This window comes from Physeter macrocephalus, chromosome 13, assembly GCF_002837175.3.
Source record: "Physeter macrocephalus isolate SW-GA chromosome 13, ASM283717v5, whole genome shotgun sequence".
Taxonomy (NCBI): Eukaryota; Metazoa; Chordata; class Mammalia; order Artiodactyla; family Physeteridae; genus Physeter; species Physeter macrocephalus.
The window spans coordinates 72,071,658-72,086,307 of record NC_041226.1 but is presented as its reverse complement, the minus strand read 5'-3'; the positions used below and the strand labels follow the sequence as shown (position 1 = coordinate 72,086,307).

At 38.0% G+C, this 14,650-nt stretch overlaps 1 protein-coding gene across 5 annotated transcripts in view; it reads right to left on the bottom strand.

Annotated features, from left to right (window-relative positions):
* The window catches only part of ITGBL1 (integrin subunit beta like 1), a 209,332-nt gene that overhangs the window by 87,402 nt on the left and 107,280 nt on the right, over nt 1–14,650 (bottom strand). For all 5 annotated transcript variants that reach the window (XM_024123118.2, XM_055089327.1, XM_028497570.1 and 2 more), the window contains 2 exons: nt 13,040–13,180; nt 3,853–3,999 (listed from right to left, as the gene is read on the bottom strand). In XM_024123118.2, coding sequence (XP_023978886.1) covers nt 3,853–3,999; nt 13,040–13,180 — 288 coding nt within the window. The remainder of the gene's footprint in view (nt 1–3,852; nt 4,000–13,039; nt 13,181–14,650) is intronic.

Genomic DNA, 14,650 nt, shown 5'->3' with positions numbered 1-14,650 from the left:
AGGCCTCTCACTGCCGTGGCCTCTCCCGTTGCGGAGCACAGGCTCCGGACGCGCAGGCTCAGCGGCCATGGCTCACGGGCCCAGCCGCTCCGCGGCATGCGGGATCCTCCCGGACCGGGGCACGAACCCGTGTCCCCTGCATCGGCAGGCGGACCCTCAACCACTGCGCCACCGGGGAAGCCCAAACCTCAACTTTTTTATGCTTATCTCTTTGGATTGAGTGTGATTTTTGTTGCATTTGCTTGTTTGTTTGCTTTGCTTTAGCTGTGTTCCCTAATTTTGTATGCAGAGAGAGTATGAGTCAGGAGTTCTGAAGCCATAACAAACAACCCAGTATCCCAGCTGCTTAAAACAACAAAGGTTTATTTCTCACTCGTTCGACAGAACCTCGGTGGGTCGGCAGAGGTTTCTGCTGATCATCCTCATTCAGAGACCAGGCTAATGGATCTGCCACCACCTCAGACTTGAAGTCCCCTTGCTAGGGAAAAAGACAGAATGGCAAATCTCTCACTGCCTCAACTTCTGCTCCGAAGTGACACATTTTGCTCACATTTTCTGGCCAAAGCTAGACACATACTCAGGAGAACCTCAATAACAATAAAAGTGCATTTTTAATCAAGAAGAGTTTAAAACTAATGCGTAGACTATCATAAGCCATTTAAAATTTTTGAGCTGAACATTGATAGGAGAATTGAGAAAGCTGTGCCCGCCTTCCAACCCCGGAGCAGGATGAAGCACTGTACATCAATATCGTCTTTATGAGAGTCCTCTAACTAAAGGAAGGGACAGAAATCAAGGAATCACAGGAATTAATAGAGAATTTTAAAGATCCTCTAAATTATTCCCCTACCTTTGAGACAGAATGGTCACACTTAGTGATCAGCAGCACAAGCAAGTAAATCTAATTTAATTCTACCAGGAGAATTGTTTTTTTTTTCCTTGGTCCCAGCTAGCGAGCTGCTGAGGCTCTCCGGGGGGAGAACCGATGAGCCTTGTAATTGCTTTCCTCACTCATGTAACCACAGCTGCAGTTGTCATTCATAAATTGCAAAACTAATCCTTTGAAAGTTTTCATACTGGCCATTTGCTTTAAGACCTCCAGTGCCCAGGAGTTTGCAGATGTAGCCCTATGAAAAAGAAAGTCTCTAACCACTGGTCCGAGCGTTGGACTGCCTGTCATAAATCCTTGGTCTTCATTCTCAAAATTCTTATATTTTGTTACAGTTCCCTGGAAAATCACTTCACTCATCAATACTTCCGTTTCCCTGTGAGGAAACTAGAGAAGCTTATATTTATCTGTAAAGTGCTTCAAAAGGCTTGAATGAATTACAAAAAAATAAAAAAATACAATTCTATACATAGCAACACCTTTTTAATAAAATAAACTTTAAATATAAGCTATTGCTTAAAAATGGTAGCTAAATAACTTAATGAATCTCTAGAAAGGTAGGAGACAAATATGTGGTTGTCAGAGTTTATTTAACATTGATATATAAAGTCCACAAATACTTCTCTTTCACTAGCATTATATAAAAAAATTTCAAGATAAATGAGAAACCACTGGCAAATATATAAATACACATATATGTGTGTGTATATATATATCTACTTAAAGTCATTGTCTATGTTTGAGATATGTTTTATATGCTTTTAAAATTTTTCCATTGTATAATTTATTTTTATTGATTTTTTAAAATAAATGTATTTACTTATTTATTCATTTTTGGCTGCGATGGGTGTTCATTGCTGCACGCAGACTTTCTCTAGTTGCAGCGAGCAGGGGCTACTCTTCGTTGCGGTGCACGGGCTTCTCATTGCGGTGGCTTCTCTTGTTGCGGAACACAGCCTCTAGGCACGTGGGCTTCAGTAGTTGCAGCACGCGGGCTCTGTAGCTGTGGCTCGTGGGCTCTAGAGCGCAGGCTCAGTAGTTGTGGCACACAGGCTTAGTTGCTCTGCAGCATGTGGGATCTTCCTGGACCAGGGCTTGAACCCGTGTCCCCTGCATTGGCAGGTGGATTCTTAACCACTGCGCCACCAGGGAAGTCCTATAATTTGTTATTTTTAGCAATAAATAATACCAGTAGTCCGAGGAATACTGATTTTTAGTCTTTGTTATTTTAAGAGCATAATAGGCTTACTCAAGCACTATAGTCACAATATTTTATTAACGCTGGTAGAACGTTGCTTCCAGCCTGGGAGTATTAATGAAAGATGGGGCAATTCAGAAATGCTTCTGAAATTAAAAATTCCTTCTACCCATATCCTACCGTCCTCCTTATAATCATTAAGGATGAATATCAGAGTATGAGAAAATACTATGTTACAAATAATCTTGGAGACTTTGGGAGTTTTCTGCCCCCCACCCCCCCAAAAAAACTATAAGTAATGAAAAAGACATATGATAACAAATAATGGTGAGGATGTGGAGAAACTGGAACCTTCATACGCTTCTGGAGGGAATGTAAAATGGTGTAGTCACTTTAAAGATAGTTTTGTGGTACCTCAAAAAGTTAAACATAGAGTTACCATATGACCCAGCAATTCCCCTCATGGGTAGATATCCAAGAGAAATCAAAAGCACATGTCCACAGAAAAACTTGTACATAAATATGCACAGAACATTATTTACGATGGCCAAAAAGTAGAAACAACCCAAATGTTCATTAACAGATGAATGGATAAACAAATGTGGTATATCCATACAAATGAATATTACTCAGCCATAAAATGAATGAAGTACTGACACATGTTACAGCATTGAAAACATTAAGCTAAGTGAAAAAAAAAACAGGAGCAAAAAGAACACATATTTCATATTTATATGTGAAATATCCAGATTAGGCAAATCCACAGAGACAGGAAGTAGATTAATGGTTTCTAGGCGCTGAGTGGAGAGGATAATGGGGAGTGACCAGGAAGGGTACAGAGTTTCTTTCTGTGATGACGAAAATGTTTAGGAATGAGGCAGTGGTGATGGTTGGGTAATTCTGTGAATATACTAAAAAACCCCCACTAAGTTGTATACTTTAAAAGAGTGAATTTTATGACATTTGAATTATATCTCAATTTAAAAATTCACTTTTCAAAAAAAAATTACCCTGCAACATAAAATTAAATTTCTGATCTAACATTCAGATAAAGGAAATCGTTCTCCTTTTCCTCTTTCATGAATAAAATTTGTAATAACTTCAATTACCAGTACCTCTGAAAGCAAATTTCACATTAACTTTGCCATTTTCATGTGAGAGGTGAAATTGTATTTCTTATTTGGATAAATCAAAAAGAATGAAACCAGCTTTCCCCTAGATGAATTCTTCCTTCTCCTCCAATTTGTACTGATCTGATACCAAGAGCACACCTGAGGCTACATGCCGTCTAAGACAAGAAAAGCTTATTCCAAGCTATCTGTCGATACAATACTTTTTCAAAAGCCAACAGTACAACTCAATAGGATGTTATTAAGTTTCAGAAATGTCAGTGGACAATTAGATGATCTTACTGAGAAAGCTCTGAGCAAATATCCAACCTGTTTTTTTCGTTTTTAATGTAGCATTGAACTGAATAGAAATTGAAGAGACCTCAGAGCTAAAGTAGACCGATGGGTGTGTGTGTGTGTGTGTGTGTGTGTGTGTGTGTGTGTGTGTGTGTGTGTGATAGAGAGGGAGAAAGAATGAGATTATTATATTTCTCCATGTACTTTCACTCATGGATACTGGAGTCATTATTAGTTCTGAAAAGACTAATCTTTCCTCATTCAGGAATCTCAGCTACCTTTTAAATAAGATACATGTGAACTGAATTCATTTGACTCACAGGAGGCGATGGGTCACAAGGCCTGAGACCCTCACTTACCCCTTCCAGAGCAAGGCAGAGCAGAGCTTCCCTGGCATTTCTTGATACTCTCCTCAGCTGACAGCGGGCAGGAAAGTGGGTGCTCGCACTTTTTCCCATGCCAGCCTACTTTGCAGTCACATCTTCCACAGTTACACTGCCCATGACCTTCACAATGGGAGTAATAATATATATATGTTATTGTATTTATGAGCCATATATATATATATATATATATATGTGCACATGTATATGAGAAAAATATACCAAAGCCAGAATTAACTTTCATTTCAACAGTGAATGTCACAAATGAGTCACGATCTCAATTAAGCACAATATAAAACATTAAGGCAAAAGCCCATTTTTCTCAATGTTCTTAAATACCTGATCCAGGTATATCGATTGATCGCGGGGAAAGAAAAGCAACAACGCCAGATCAGATAAACAGGTTCACAGGGCTATCAACTTGACTCTTTCAAAATCCAAGTGCATGAGATTGAATTAGCCTGCTGGAGCCTCAAAGGAGGATTTGAGGGATTGGGCAATTACTTCACGTCGGGGAGAAGCCATAGGAAACGGAAAACAATTTGTTTTTGAAACAGGGTCTTAGTTTCTGGAGTCCCTCGCACTTTATCTTCATTATCTTTTTACTACACACTACATGCTCAGCCTACAGACCCTTAGCTTAAAACCAGTAACCTGTGTGGAGTTCGCAACCCTTGAAGACTAATTTCCTATACACAGAAGAGGTCAGGAAAGATATTAAATTTACATGGGCACAGAGCCTGTAAAGAACTGTGATAAGTACTGGTATGGCATAGCATAAAATAGACCAGGTTATCAATCAAATAAGTAGGTTCAAATTGTGACCCTGCTCCCTACAGAGTAGGGCTGGTCAAATGACAACCTCGTTGAGGTTTAGTTCTTCATTTTAAATCGGATTATCTATCCACATTTATCAGTAAGTACATAATATATCTTAAAATGCTACATAAAAGTGAACAATTTTTATTTTTATTCACTTGAGCCCACATACACAACCAAGTAGGAATAGAAAGGAAAGGAAATTTAGGATAATTTAGCTGAGCTTTTCCTAACTCCTAATAACCATGCAATACTCATTATTACAGATGCAATGTAAAGTAGATTTCTATAATTTCTCCAAAAATGTATGAAGAATTTTAAAGGAAGTGGAATTACACTTTCTTTAAGTAAATCAAATATAATTCTAATGAATAACAATCCCTGCTATTTTGTATTTGGCATCTGATATTAATATATATCACACAATATGGAAACTGGTATGGACCAGTCTTCAGGGAAGGCTGGTCTGTTTTATCAGTATTCCATGAGGTCTGTGGTCAGATGTCCATCTTTGGAGTTTGAAGTATTGGACAATCCACCTATCAGGAAGCTTTTCACTATCTATAAACCTGGTTCTTCATGGAACAATTCATAAAATCATAGGTCAAAGTAGGATGAGCTATTAAGGATCACAGAGTCCACATCTCTCATTTAACACTAAATTCAATTCAATGCACATTTATCGAGCACCTACTATGTAACAAAGTCTATACAACAAATTGCTGTTAATACTAATACTTTGCCTTAGAGCTCATCATTTTAAAGGAAAAAAATTTTGATTGCTAATAAATACATATTACGTGACTATGATCATTTGGACCTTCAAATATAAGAATTTTTATTACAATAGTTTGACTTATATATAGCAATTATATCTCAGAGATATAGTGGCAATTATATCTCAGAGATTGTTGGGTTCTATGGCTTCTTGCCATTTATCCTGGCTTAAGAAGTTCCTACCCATCTTCCCAATCCTCGTGTATTGGGTTGGCCAAAAAGTTCATTTGGGTTTTCCCTTAACATCTTATAGAAAAACCCAAATGAACTTTTTGGCCAACCCAATAATTCAGAGCAAAATTTGCAAACAGAGCTATGTTGCAAATGCATAGATAAATAACAGTTTTTAAAACAAAATCTTTAACGTTTAAAGTACAATCAATTCTGCTGTTTTATGGGAGCCAGTGGCTTTGAAATTCTTGGAGACAAGAGGTTTCATTTCAAGGGCAGTTAGATCTGCCATGAGGATGCTGGACAAAGTACAAAACATGCTGCCATTTGTGGAAGACAAGTTGACACTTCAACAATAAAACTGAAAAACAGAGTTAGTCATTGCTGTGTTTGGCTTGGGATAAAAGGTTTGGGCTTTAAATAGGAAAGTATCAAAGTGGGAGAACATCGCCTAGTTCAGGATGGCCGCTGCCTCCTCAAATCATCCACTGATGTGTCTTCTACACTTTGCCATTAGAAACCAACATCCACTGAACAAGTTCAAGCTGAGGAAAGAAGGGTTATGAAAATATGGATGACTTAAAGTAAACCATCCCTAATGAAATTCCTGAGAGTCAGTGAATTATGGCAACCAGGTTAAATGATGGAATAGTGGCATATAGAGTGTTTTTGAAGGTTTCATTGTTTTGGGAAAGTAGGAATACCTAAATCAAATGCCCCAATGAAGATCACAGGAAAAGCAAATGTAAAAGTAACAGAGAAAAGGTTTAAATAACTAGTCTAGCATGATGAAAAATAGTATTGACAGTGGTACTGCCTAATCTAAATGTTGATCAGAGATTAATTTGACAAGTTAAAACATAAACATAACTTTACTTTCACAGTAACAAAAATTAAATATGTTCTACATCTTTTAATAACTCAGAGTCACACATTGTCAAAAATATGTTATGGATTCCACTTTAAATGAAAGTGTACTTTTTCTATAAAATCCTTCATGGTATTTTATCAGTGGAGTTAGGAAAATCAGTTAGAAATGCAATGTATTGATACCAGATTCTGAAGCAGGTATTTAGCCTTTCAGAAAAGGCAGGAAATCAAAAATTGACACTGCAATTTCTTTTCTGAGGTCACAAGTTTCTCAATTCCAGCATAAAAGTTATGCCAAAGAGAGAGAGAGAAGGAATCATTTTATAGCGATAAAATGAAGATGAAAATGCTTGGTTTTGATTTATAAAGTAGAGTTTAGAAATGATAAAATCTATTTAGCATGAAAATCCTTTAGACTGCCATAACATACCATATCAAGGTCTTTCCTAAACAAGTAGGGAAAAAAATCATAAGTGAAGAAATTAGGAGGCCTGTGTCTTTCATCTAAATGTGTCACTAAGGTGGATGGACCTAGAGTCTGTCATACAGAGTGAAGTAAGTCACAAAGAGAATAAAAATACCATATGCTAACACATATATATGGAATCTAAAAAAAAAGGCTATGAAGAACCTAGGGGCAGGACAGGAATAAAGACGCAGACGTAGAGAATGGACTTGAGGACACGGGGAGGGGGAAGGGTAAGCTGTGACAAAGTGAGAGAGTGGCATGGACACATATACACTACCAAATGTAAAACAGATAGCTAGTGGGAAGCAGCCGCATAGCACAGGGAGATCAGCTCGATGCTGTGTGACCACCTAGAGGGGTGGGATATGGAGGGTGGGAGGGAGATGCAAGAGGGAGGAGATATGGGGATACATGTATATGTATAACTGATTCACTTTGTTATAAAGCAGAAACTAACACATCATTGTAAAGCAATTATACACCAATAAAGATGTTAAAAATTAAATAAATAAATAAATAAATGTGTCACTAGTTCATCTTTCTGGCCTTCATCTCACTTTATCTTGAAAATGAGAGAACTACAAGAAGTGAATTTTACCACACTGACCTGAAATGTCATGCTTCAGTGCTAGTTTGTCAAATCTAGGTGTGTATATATACACATATATTTGGCCTGCAGGAGTTAATTTCATTGATTCTAACAAGGATTCCTTTAAACTCTGTAGGCGGACGATGGACAAAATAGAGATGAAAGGTACAGAATGTTATTGTTTATCCCTGATAGCAAATATGCAGAACATACATTAGAGAATTGCTTTCAAAAGACCTATGAGCATTGTTTGAAAACACACACACGCACATACACACACACACACACACACATCCATGACAATGAAAGAACAACATGGTGTCTAGTTTTGGTATGCAAATGGGATCACAGCCTGAACTGAATCACAAGGGCAGGAATTTGGCAGCAAGAGACACATCAAGTGGCATCACGGCCAGGCTGAGCTTTAAAGGCTCTCAGGACATTACAGGAGAGCGTGCTGACACCACAACTTTTTTTTTTCTTTGTAATCATTGAGCTCTTTTGCGTTAAGCTATCTAGCCTCAGAAACATCAATCCAGGACAAATGTACTTCCATCCATTCCAGAACACTCTTCTTCCATAGAGGATATTTCTTGCCTTAAAAATGATCCAAAAATGCTCATGAACTGGAATCTGATATTTACAAGTAGCTTCCTACAAAGTAATATGAAGACCATCAAGAGAAAAAAGTAGGGGGGGATAAGTTAGATCTAACTAGTACTTGATTTTTTTAAAAAATCCATTTGATATATTATTTTCCCTTTCAAGACAATGAAAACTGAATATACGTAATCATTTCCTTCAGTTTCTTTCCTTAATGCTTTGGTAATCCACAAAGACAAATTTCCCCACGTAATATGGTTCTATCAAATGATTCCACTTTCCAAACCAAGGGAACTCTAAGCCAGGACTAACTTTGTATTTTCATCATTTTGATAGGCAGGAACAAGCTGAAAAAGTGGAAAGTCACACTGCAGCATATTTTTCCTATTAAGGGATTTAGAGAAATAGACCAGAGTGATAAACAGCCATCAGGAATAAAGAAGTTATTTCCTAATCAAAAAGTCAATTCAGGGGAGCAGCTCATAGAATCGAAGTAACAGAGCAGTTGGTACACTTCAGGATGGCTGGTCATGCCCCTGCCATTTTGGTCACACTCAAAATTTGTCAATAGTATCATCTTCGAGCCGTGTGTGTGTGTGTATTTTTGTGGGTATATGAGTCATGTTTGTGTATGGATGAATTCATGTGTCAGTGAACAACATTTAGGAGTGAAAGAAAAAATGAATACAACTGATTTATTTGGAAGCAGGGAACATGTTTCAAAATTTGTATCCCATCCCCTATACCCATGATGTCTTAGGCACAAAACATTTACATTTAAGTGCATTTTTGAATAGATGAATGGATACAGTGAGAATGAATGAATAAAATGAGAAGGTCAATTAAACAAGATAACTATAATCCAATGGGAGATTTCCCTTGGACTTAAATAAGCTCAACACTCTCAGGAGGGCAAGAATGGGAGCTAAAAATAAAGCTGCATTTCATCTGAGCCTTATTACACTCCAGCCTGGCATAAATCACTAGACAATATCCACGTACTTGGGGTACTTCCGTCTTATATCACTAAGGTATTAACACACTCAGTAATCAACTGCATGGCTCCCTTCCTGTGGTGCAACTTCGACAGGAAATTGGGAAAACTGCAAAGACTAATAATTCACTAAGCATTATATATGGAATTCTACAGATATAGTGGGAATGAAGAAATACTCCAGAGATTGATGCCTGCCCCAGATCAGAATGATGTTCAGAGAAGCTTAGTTTTATAAGAATTTTGAGCATCCAGAGGACAGCTCTTCCTTACCAAAATAAAGTAAAATTGAATAATTTTATTTGCATCACTCGCAGATTAAATTACATGAGTAGTTAGGCTCATGTAATGTGTTTTCAGATGACACTGAAGGGCAGTGTGAACTTTGTCGAGTTGCTTAATTTCTTTGAACATTTCCTCTTCTGTTAAAATGTGGATAAGAGAAAAAAATGTGGATAATCACGTCTCCTTCTCTGAGTTAGGGTGAACATAAAATGGAATGAGGTGTGTGAACGAACTTGATGGGTATCTAACAGAGCAGGATCTCTGTCAATGTGTTTCTTCTTTCCTAGATTTCTCATCTTAAGCCTGGGAGACAGGCTGTGGAGAACTGTCCGCATTTAATTCACTTCAACAAATAAATTAAAAAATCATAATCACAGCCTGATGTTTTATTGCTCAAATCACAGCTTATTACCCCATCACCTCTTCCCACCCCTACCTGTCTACACCCAGGGCATAGAGACCATGGGCAAATTCTCTCCTAAACTCTTCCCATGAGAAACTCCACCAACCACACAACCATAACTGCCCGATCACTTACCTTTCTCTATAATCTTCTAGCATAGGGAAGAATGGAAAATGTGAGAAAGAAGAAAATAGGGAGAAGGAGGGATGGATTAGATGAAGTGGAAAATTTCAGATTCCAAGGAGACCTCCTCAATGGCTTTCACCTGCCCCACCTATGTAGTAACTCTAAGCCTAAATAACGTGCATCGGGAATTGTGAGCTTATAAAAGGATCCAAGTGTCAGCCTAAGTATCAATGCCCATCTTCAGTCCACGGCCCTACTGCTCACGGTGAGATGGTCTGGCTCACATGACCCTGAATTATCACTATGATGTAGTCATTTTGAATTTTCCAACCCCAGTCCAAAATCAGGATCATGGGTCTAACAAGAAAGAGTGTTCCCTATGTTTTTTAAAAAAAGCATCCTATCAGAAAATCACAAAGTTATGATGTTTATATGTAGTCTGATTATCTCTTTATTTTCCTATTTTAATTTATGTGAATTCATGTTTTATCACACAATCTTCAAATGACAACCTTAAATGGTGTTCCCTGAGCCCCTGTATAGTTTTTTCCTGACAACTCACTGTTTATGACCCTATCAAGTCTCATGCTCAGCCCCGATTCTTCAGAGTCACATAGTCAACAGGCTGAAATAAATGATCGGCTTTGGTTTGCCATTGGTCCTCTATGCCTGATACGTCTAGAAGCGAATCTGACAATGTTCTTCTATAGTCTCCATTTCAGTAAATGGCGCCAACATTTACCCAGACAACCAGACTAGAAACCTGGTGACTATAGCACTCCACTGCCTAAAACCATCGCGAGCATCGCCTTTAGAACAGAGCCGAGCTCAGCAGCAAGGTAAAAAGTCCTTCAGTCCTTATTTCTGGCTAGCTTTACCCTTCGTTACTTGTACATTCTGGTAATAACCAAATTGATTCTAGGCCCCTGCACAGATCTTATGCCTCCTTCCCCTCTGCCCGGGATGCCCATCTCATCCCTCTTGACCCATAAGCCTACCTTTTAGGGCAGAACTGTACATGCACAGTGATCCAAAAGCATCATGTGATGCATGTCATACATCACCACCTCTGTGAAGAGCCTCACCCTCCTAACTAAAATGTCAAACATGCCCATGCCCCAAGATTCTCAACCCCCTTCTCTGCTCATTTTAGTCTATAGCACAATGGCCATGAAAATATATAGCACTGACCTACTATACATTTTGTTTGTTTTTTGTCTCTCCAGGCCCACCAGGATGGAAACTCCCCAAGGAGAGGAATTTTATCTGTTGTGTTCATTGCTACTTCCCCAGTATAAGTAAACATATGCATGAATATGCCAATCTCCCACACCACAGTATACTGAAATGTATGTTTAGGTGGCAGTTTTCTTTGCTAAACAGTAAATTTCTTAAGGTCAGAGCCTAGGCTTTTTTATATTTTAATCCCCTAATATCTCACACAGTGCCCATAGCATAATTAGCACTCAATAAATGTTATATTAAATTGAAGTTTAAGTTTAAACAAAGATTCATTCAGTAAAGAAAGAACCTTTAGATTTCTTCAGATTCAGAGACCTTGTTAACATTTTGATTTTAGCTGTTAGTGGTGGAGCCTTCAGCAGGTTGTGGAATTCCCTGAACCTCAGTTTCCCCAATTGTAAAATGAGAATAAACATGTTCCCTGTGTCATAGCCTTTTATGAAGAATAAATGCAAATCTGGGAAGTGCTTTACAGATTGTCTGGCATACAGAAGTCACTGAATAGTTGTTAGCTGTTTCATTCCCAAGGTGTTAATAATGAGGATAATAAAGAACACTCACCCAGAATGAATAACAGAAAAACCTGGAAAGGGCATAGTTTTTGGTCCTTGCCTTTGGCATTGGACTGACCCCGTTCCTGGGGTGGGACAGTAAAGACAGTGCCACCAACAACTGCACAGAGCCCTGGGATGGAACCACAAATGAAAGCTGCTGCCTTGTGAAGTGCCTTTTTGAGAATGTGGTCCCAATGAGCTACATGGTATACTTCAGTTTCTTTGGGTGTGTCCTGCCAAAGAACAAAACGTTTAGGAAATGTTTTAGGAAATTCTCCGAAGCACAAGGGATCATCAGAAGAGGGAAATTCTTCTGCAGCGGGAAGCTTTAGCAGCAGGCTCTCCTCAGCCAGGACAGAGAAGCCTTGCAGTTGCATAATCACAATTAAATAGGGCAGCTCTTTTATCTCCCTTTGCTGGCAAACTTTCTGGAGACAAGCGGCGTTTCCTCTCTATATCCTGTACCAACCAAGCAGTCGAGCATAAAGACGTGTATATGCCCATGTCTCTGTCTTCTCGATTGTCCAATATAACCAGACTGAAAATGAGTAACTCTATTTTTGCTAAATGACACTTTTTCAGATAAATCTGATTGCCTGTTTTTTTTTTTTCCCTTTGCACTATTAGAAATTCTGGCAGGATGTTTTTTTTTTTTTCCTTTGCATTTAGATTACAAACTCCGTAATGTCAAGGATCATGTTTGTCTCCTTCACTGCTGGTACCAGTGGCCCAGAGGCCACTGGCAAATAGTATCGAGAGCCTGGAAAATAGTATCTGTTCCATAAAAATTCATGGAATAGAATTTTTGAAACCACTAATTGATATTCAATTGTAGGTTGCACTGCAGAACAATTTTAGTATGTAAATCATACCAAAGAAGCAATGCATTAAACTATCCATGAGAACTATATTGTCCTAAGTCTTGTACTATAATGATATGGCTGCCATAACGGTACCTCTCCTGTTCACGGTCAGGTCTGCTAGCTTTGTATTCTCACGGCTGAGTATTCAGTACTTGGAGGTAATAGTTCTTCTTGGTGAGGAATTAGACTAATTTTCAGAGAGGGAGTGCCTTTTCATCTCAAATCTTTGCCCAATGTGTGATTCCTCTAACAGTTTTTCAAGTTGCTATTAGGAGTCCTATGGATACCGAATTCTTTAGAAGGCACATTCCATTCTTTTACGGTTTCTGTGAGAAGTCGAATAAATCTTGAAAATGACTATTTTCTTATTTAAAAACAGGAGTTAGGCGAGCACTTACCGGAACAGAAGTCATCAGAATATCTGTCATAGACAGCCTTGCAGTCCCTTTCATCACACTCACAGGTGTCTCCATGAATATCCCCCCAGTCTCCAGTCGGGTCAACATCATGGCAAGAACATTCACCACACACACAAATCCCTAGAGGGTAAAAATAATTTTAAATGGGTCTAGTGAAGAAAAATCATGAGAGAAAGCATCTTACACATTGCTCTTTTCTTTTCTGTTGTTACTCTATATTTGGAAAATACACGTATTCAGGAAAAATATTCTATAGAGGAAAACACCACCTAAAGTTAACAGTAGAGATTCTTTAATAAACAAAAGTTATTATCTCTGTCTATACTTATGTGCGATCGCAGGATGTGAAATGAACACCATGCTGGTTTGACTCAGAGATAACACCAACACAATTAACGTAAGATGTAACCCTTGCTCTCAAGAAGCTTACGATTTATTTGACCAAAAAAACGCTAATGAAAAACAAACAAGCACCAAAAGGACTAACGTTTTGTAAACTAGGACATAAATACTGTAAGAGTTTGGGGAAGGGGAAATCAGTGTGGGCTGAAGTAATTAAGGTAGATGGTTTAGATAAGCATAGAGAACGGGAAATGTTCTAGGAGGACTGAAGGTAGAACAACTCAAGGAAAGTCAAGAAAGCAAGAATAAGCAAAGGAGGGTGGGAATGGACGGGGGGGATCCTGAGTAGACCTGACGCATTGGCGCAGAAGGTGCGTATTAGGAAGACTAAGAAGTAAGGTTGGCTGGATCAGATGAGCTCAGGTTATAGAGGACATTGGTGTAGGTGGAGAGATATAACTTTGGTCGTTTGGAGATTTGTATAGGAGGATTACTTCGTTGTAAATCATATTAACTTTGTGTGAATTTTAATAATCATCTTTAGGGTAACCAGTTAATCACTGTGAAAAAAAAAAAACAAGGTTAAATTCCTTTCTTACCTCTTAGATCAAAGTAAATTCTAGCTAGATTAAAGATTTAAGGATGTAAAATAAAACCATAAAATATGAAATAAATTCATTTTTATTCAAAAGCCTCAAAGCAAATTATTTAAAGGAAAAAAGAAAAAGCTTTAACGACATAAAAATCTAAAATTTTGGTTGTGGGCAAGACACCAGAAACAAACTAAAAGATAAAAAAAGCTGAAACAAGTAGTCATATGTATGTAAAAGACAAAGCTACTTTCACAAACATATAAACAATTCTTATGAATTCATATCTAAAGACAAATATGCCTACAGCAAAATAGACAAAGGCAAAGAACACCAATTGGAAATTCTGTGGAGAGAAGTTATGATGATAGATAAACATAAAAATGTTTACCACTCAAGCTACCATGATGAAGGGGTGAGGAACTTTTAAACAATAGCGAGTTAGAAATTGTTTCAGACATACGATTGACAGAAATAAAAAAGATTGTTAGGATCAAGAGTTGGTGAGGGTATGGAGTACAAAATGTCCAACTTTCTGGGTGGCAATTTCACAACATATACTTTTTAAATGTGTGTTACATATAACAGCACACTGCAATTAACATATCTAAAGGAAAGGAAAAGTACACAAAAGTACACGTACAGGGATATTAAATAT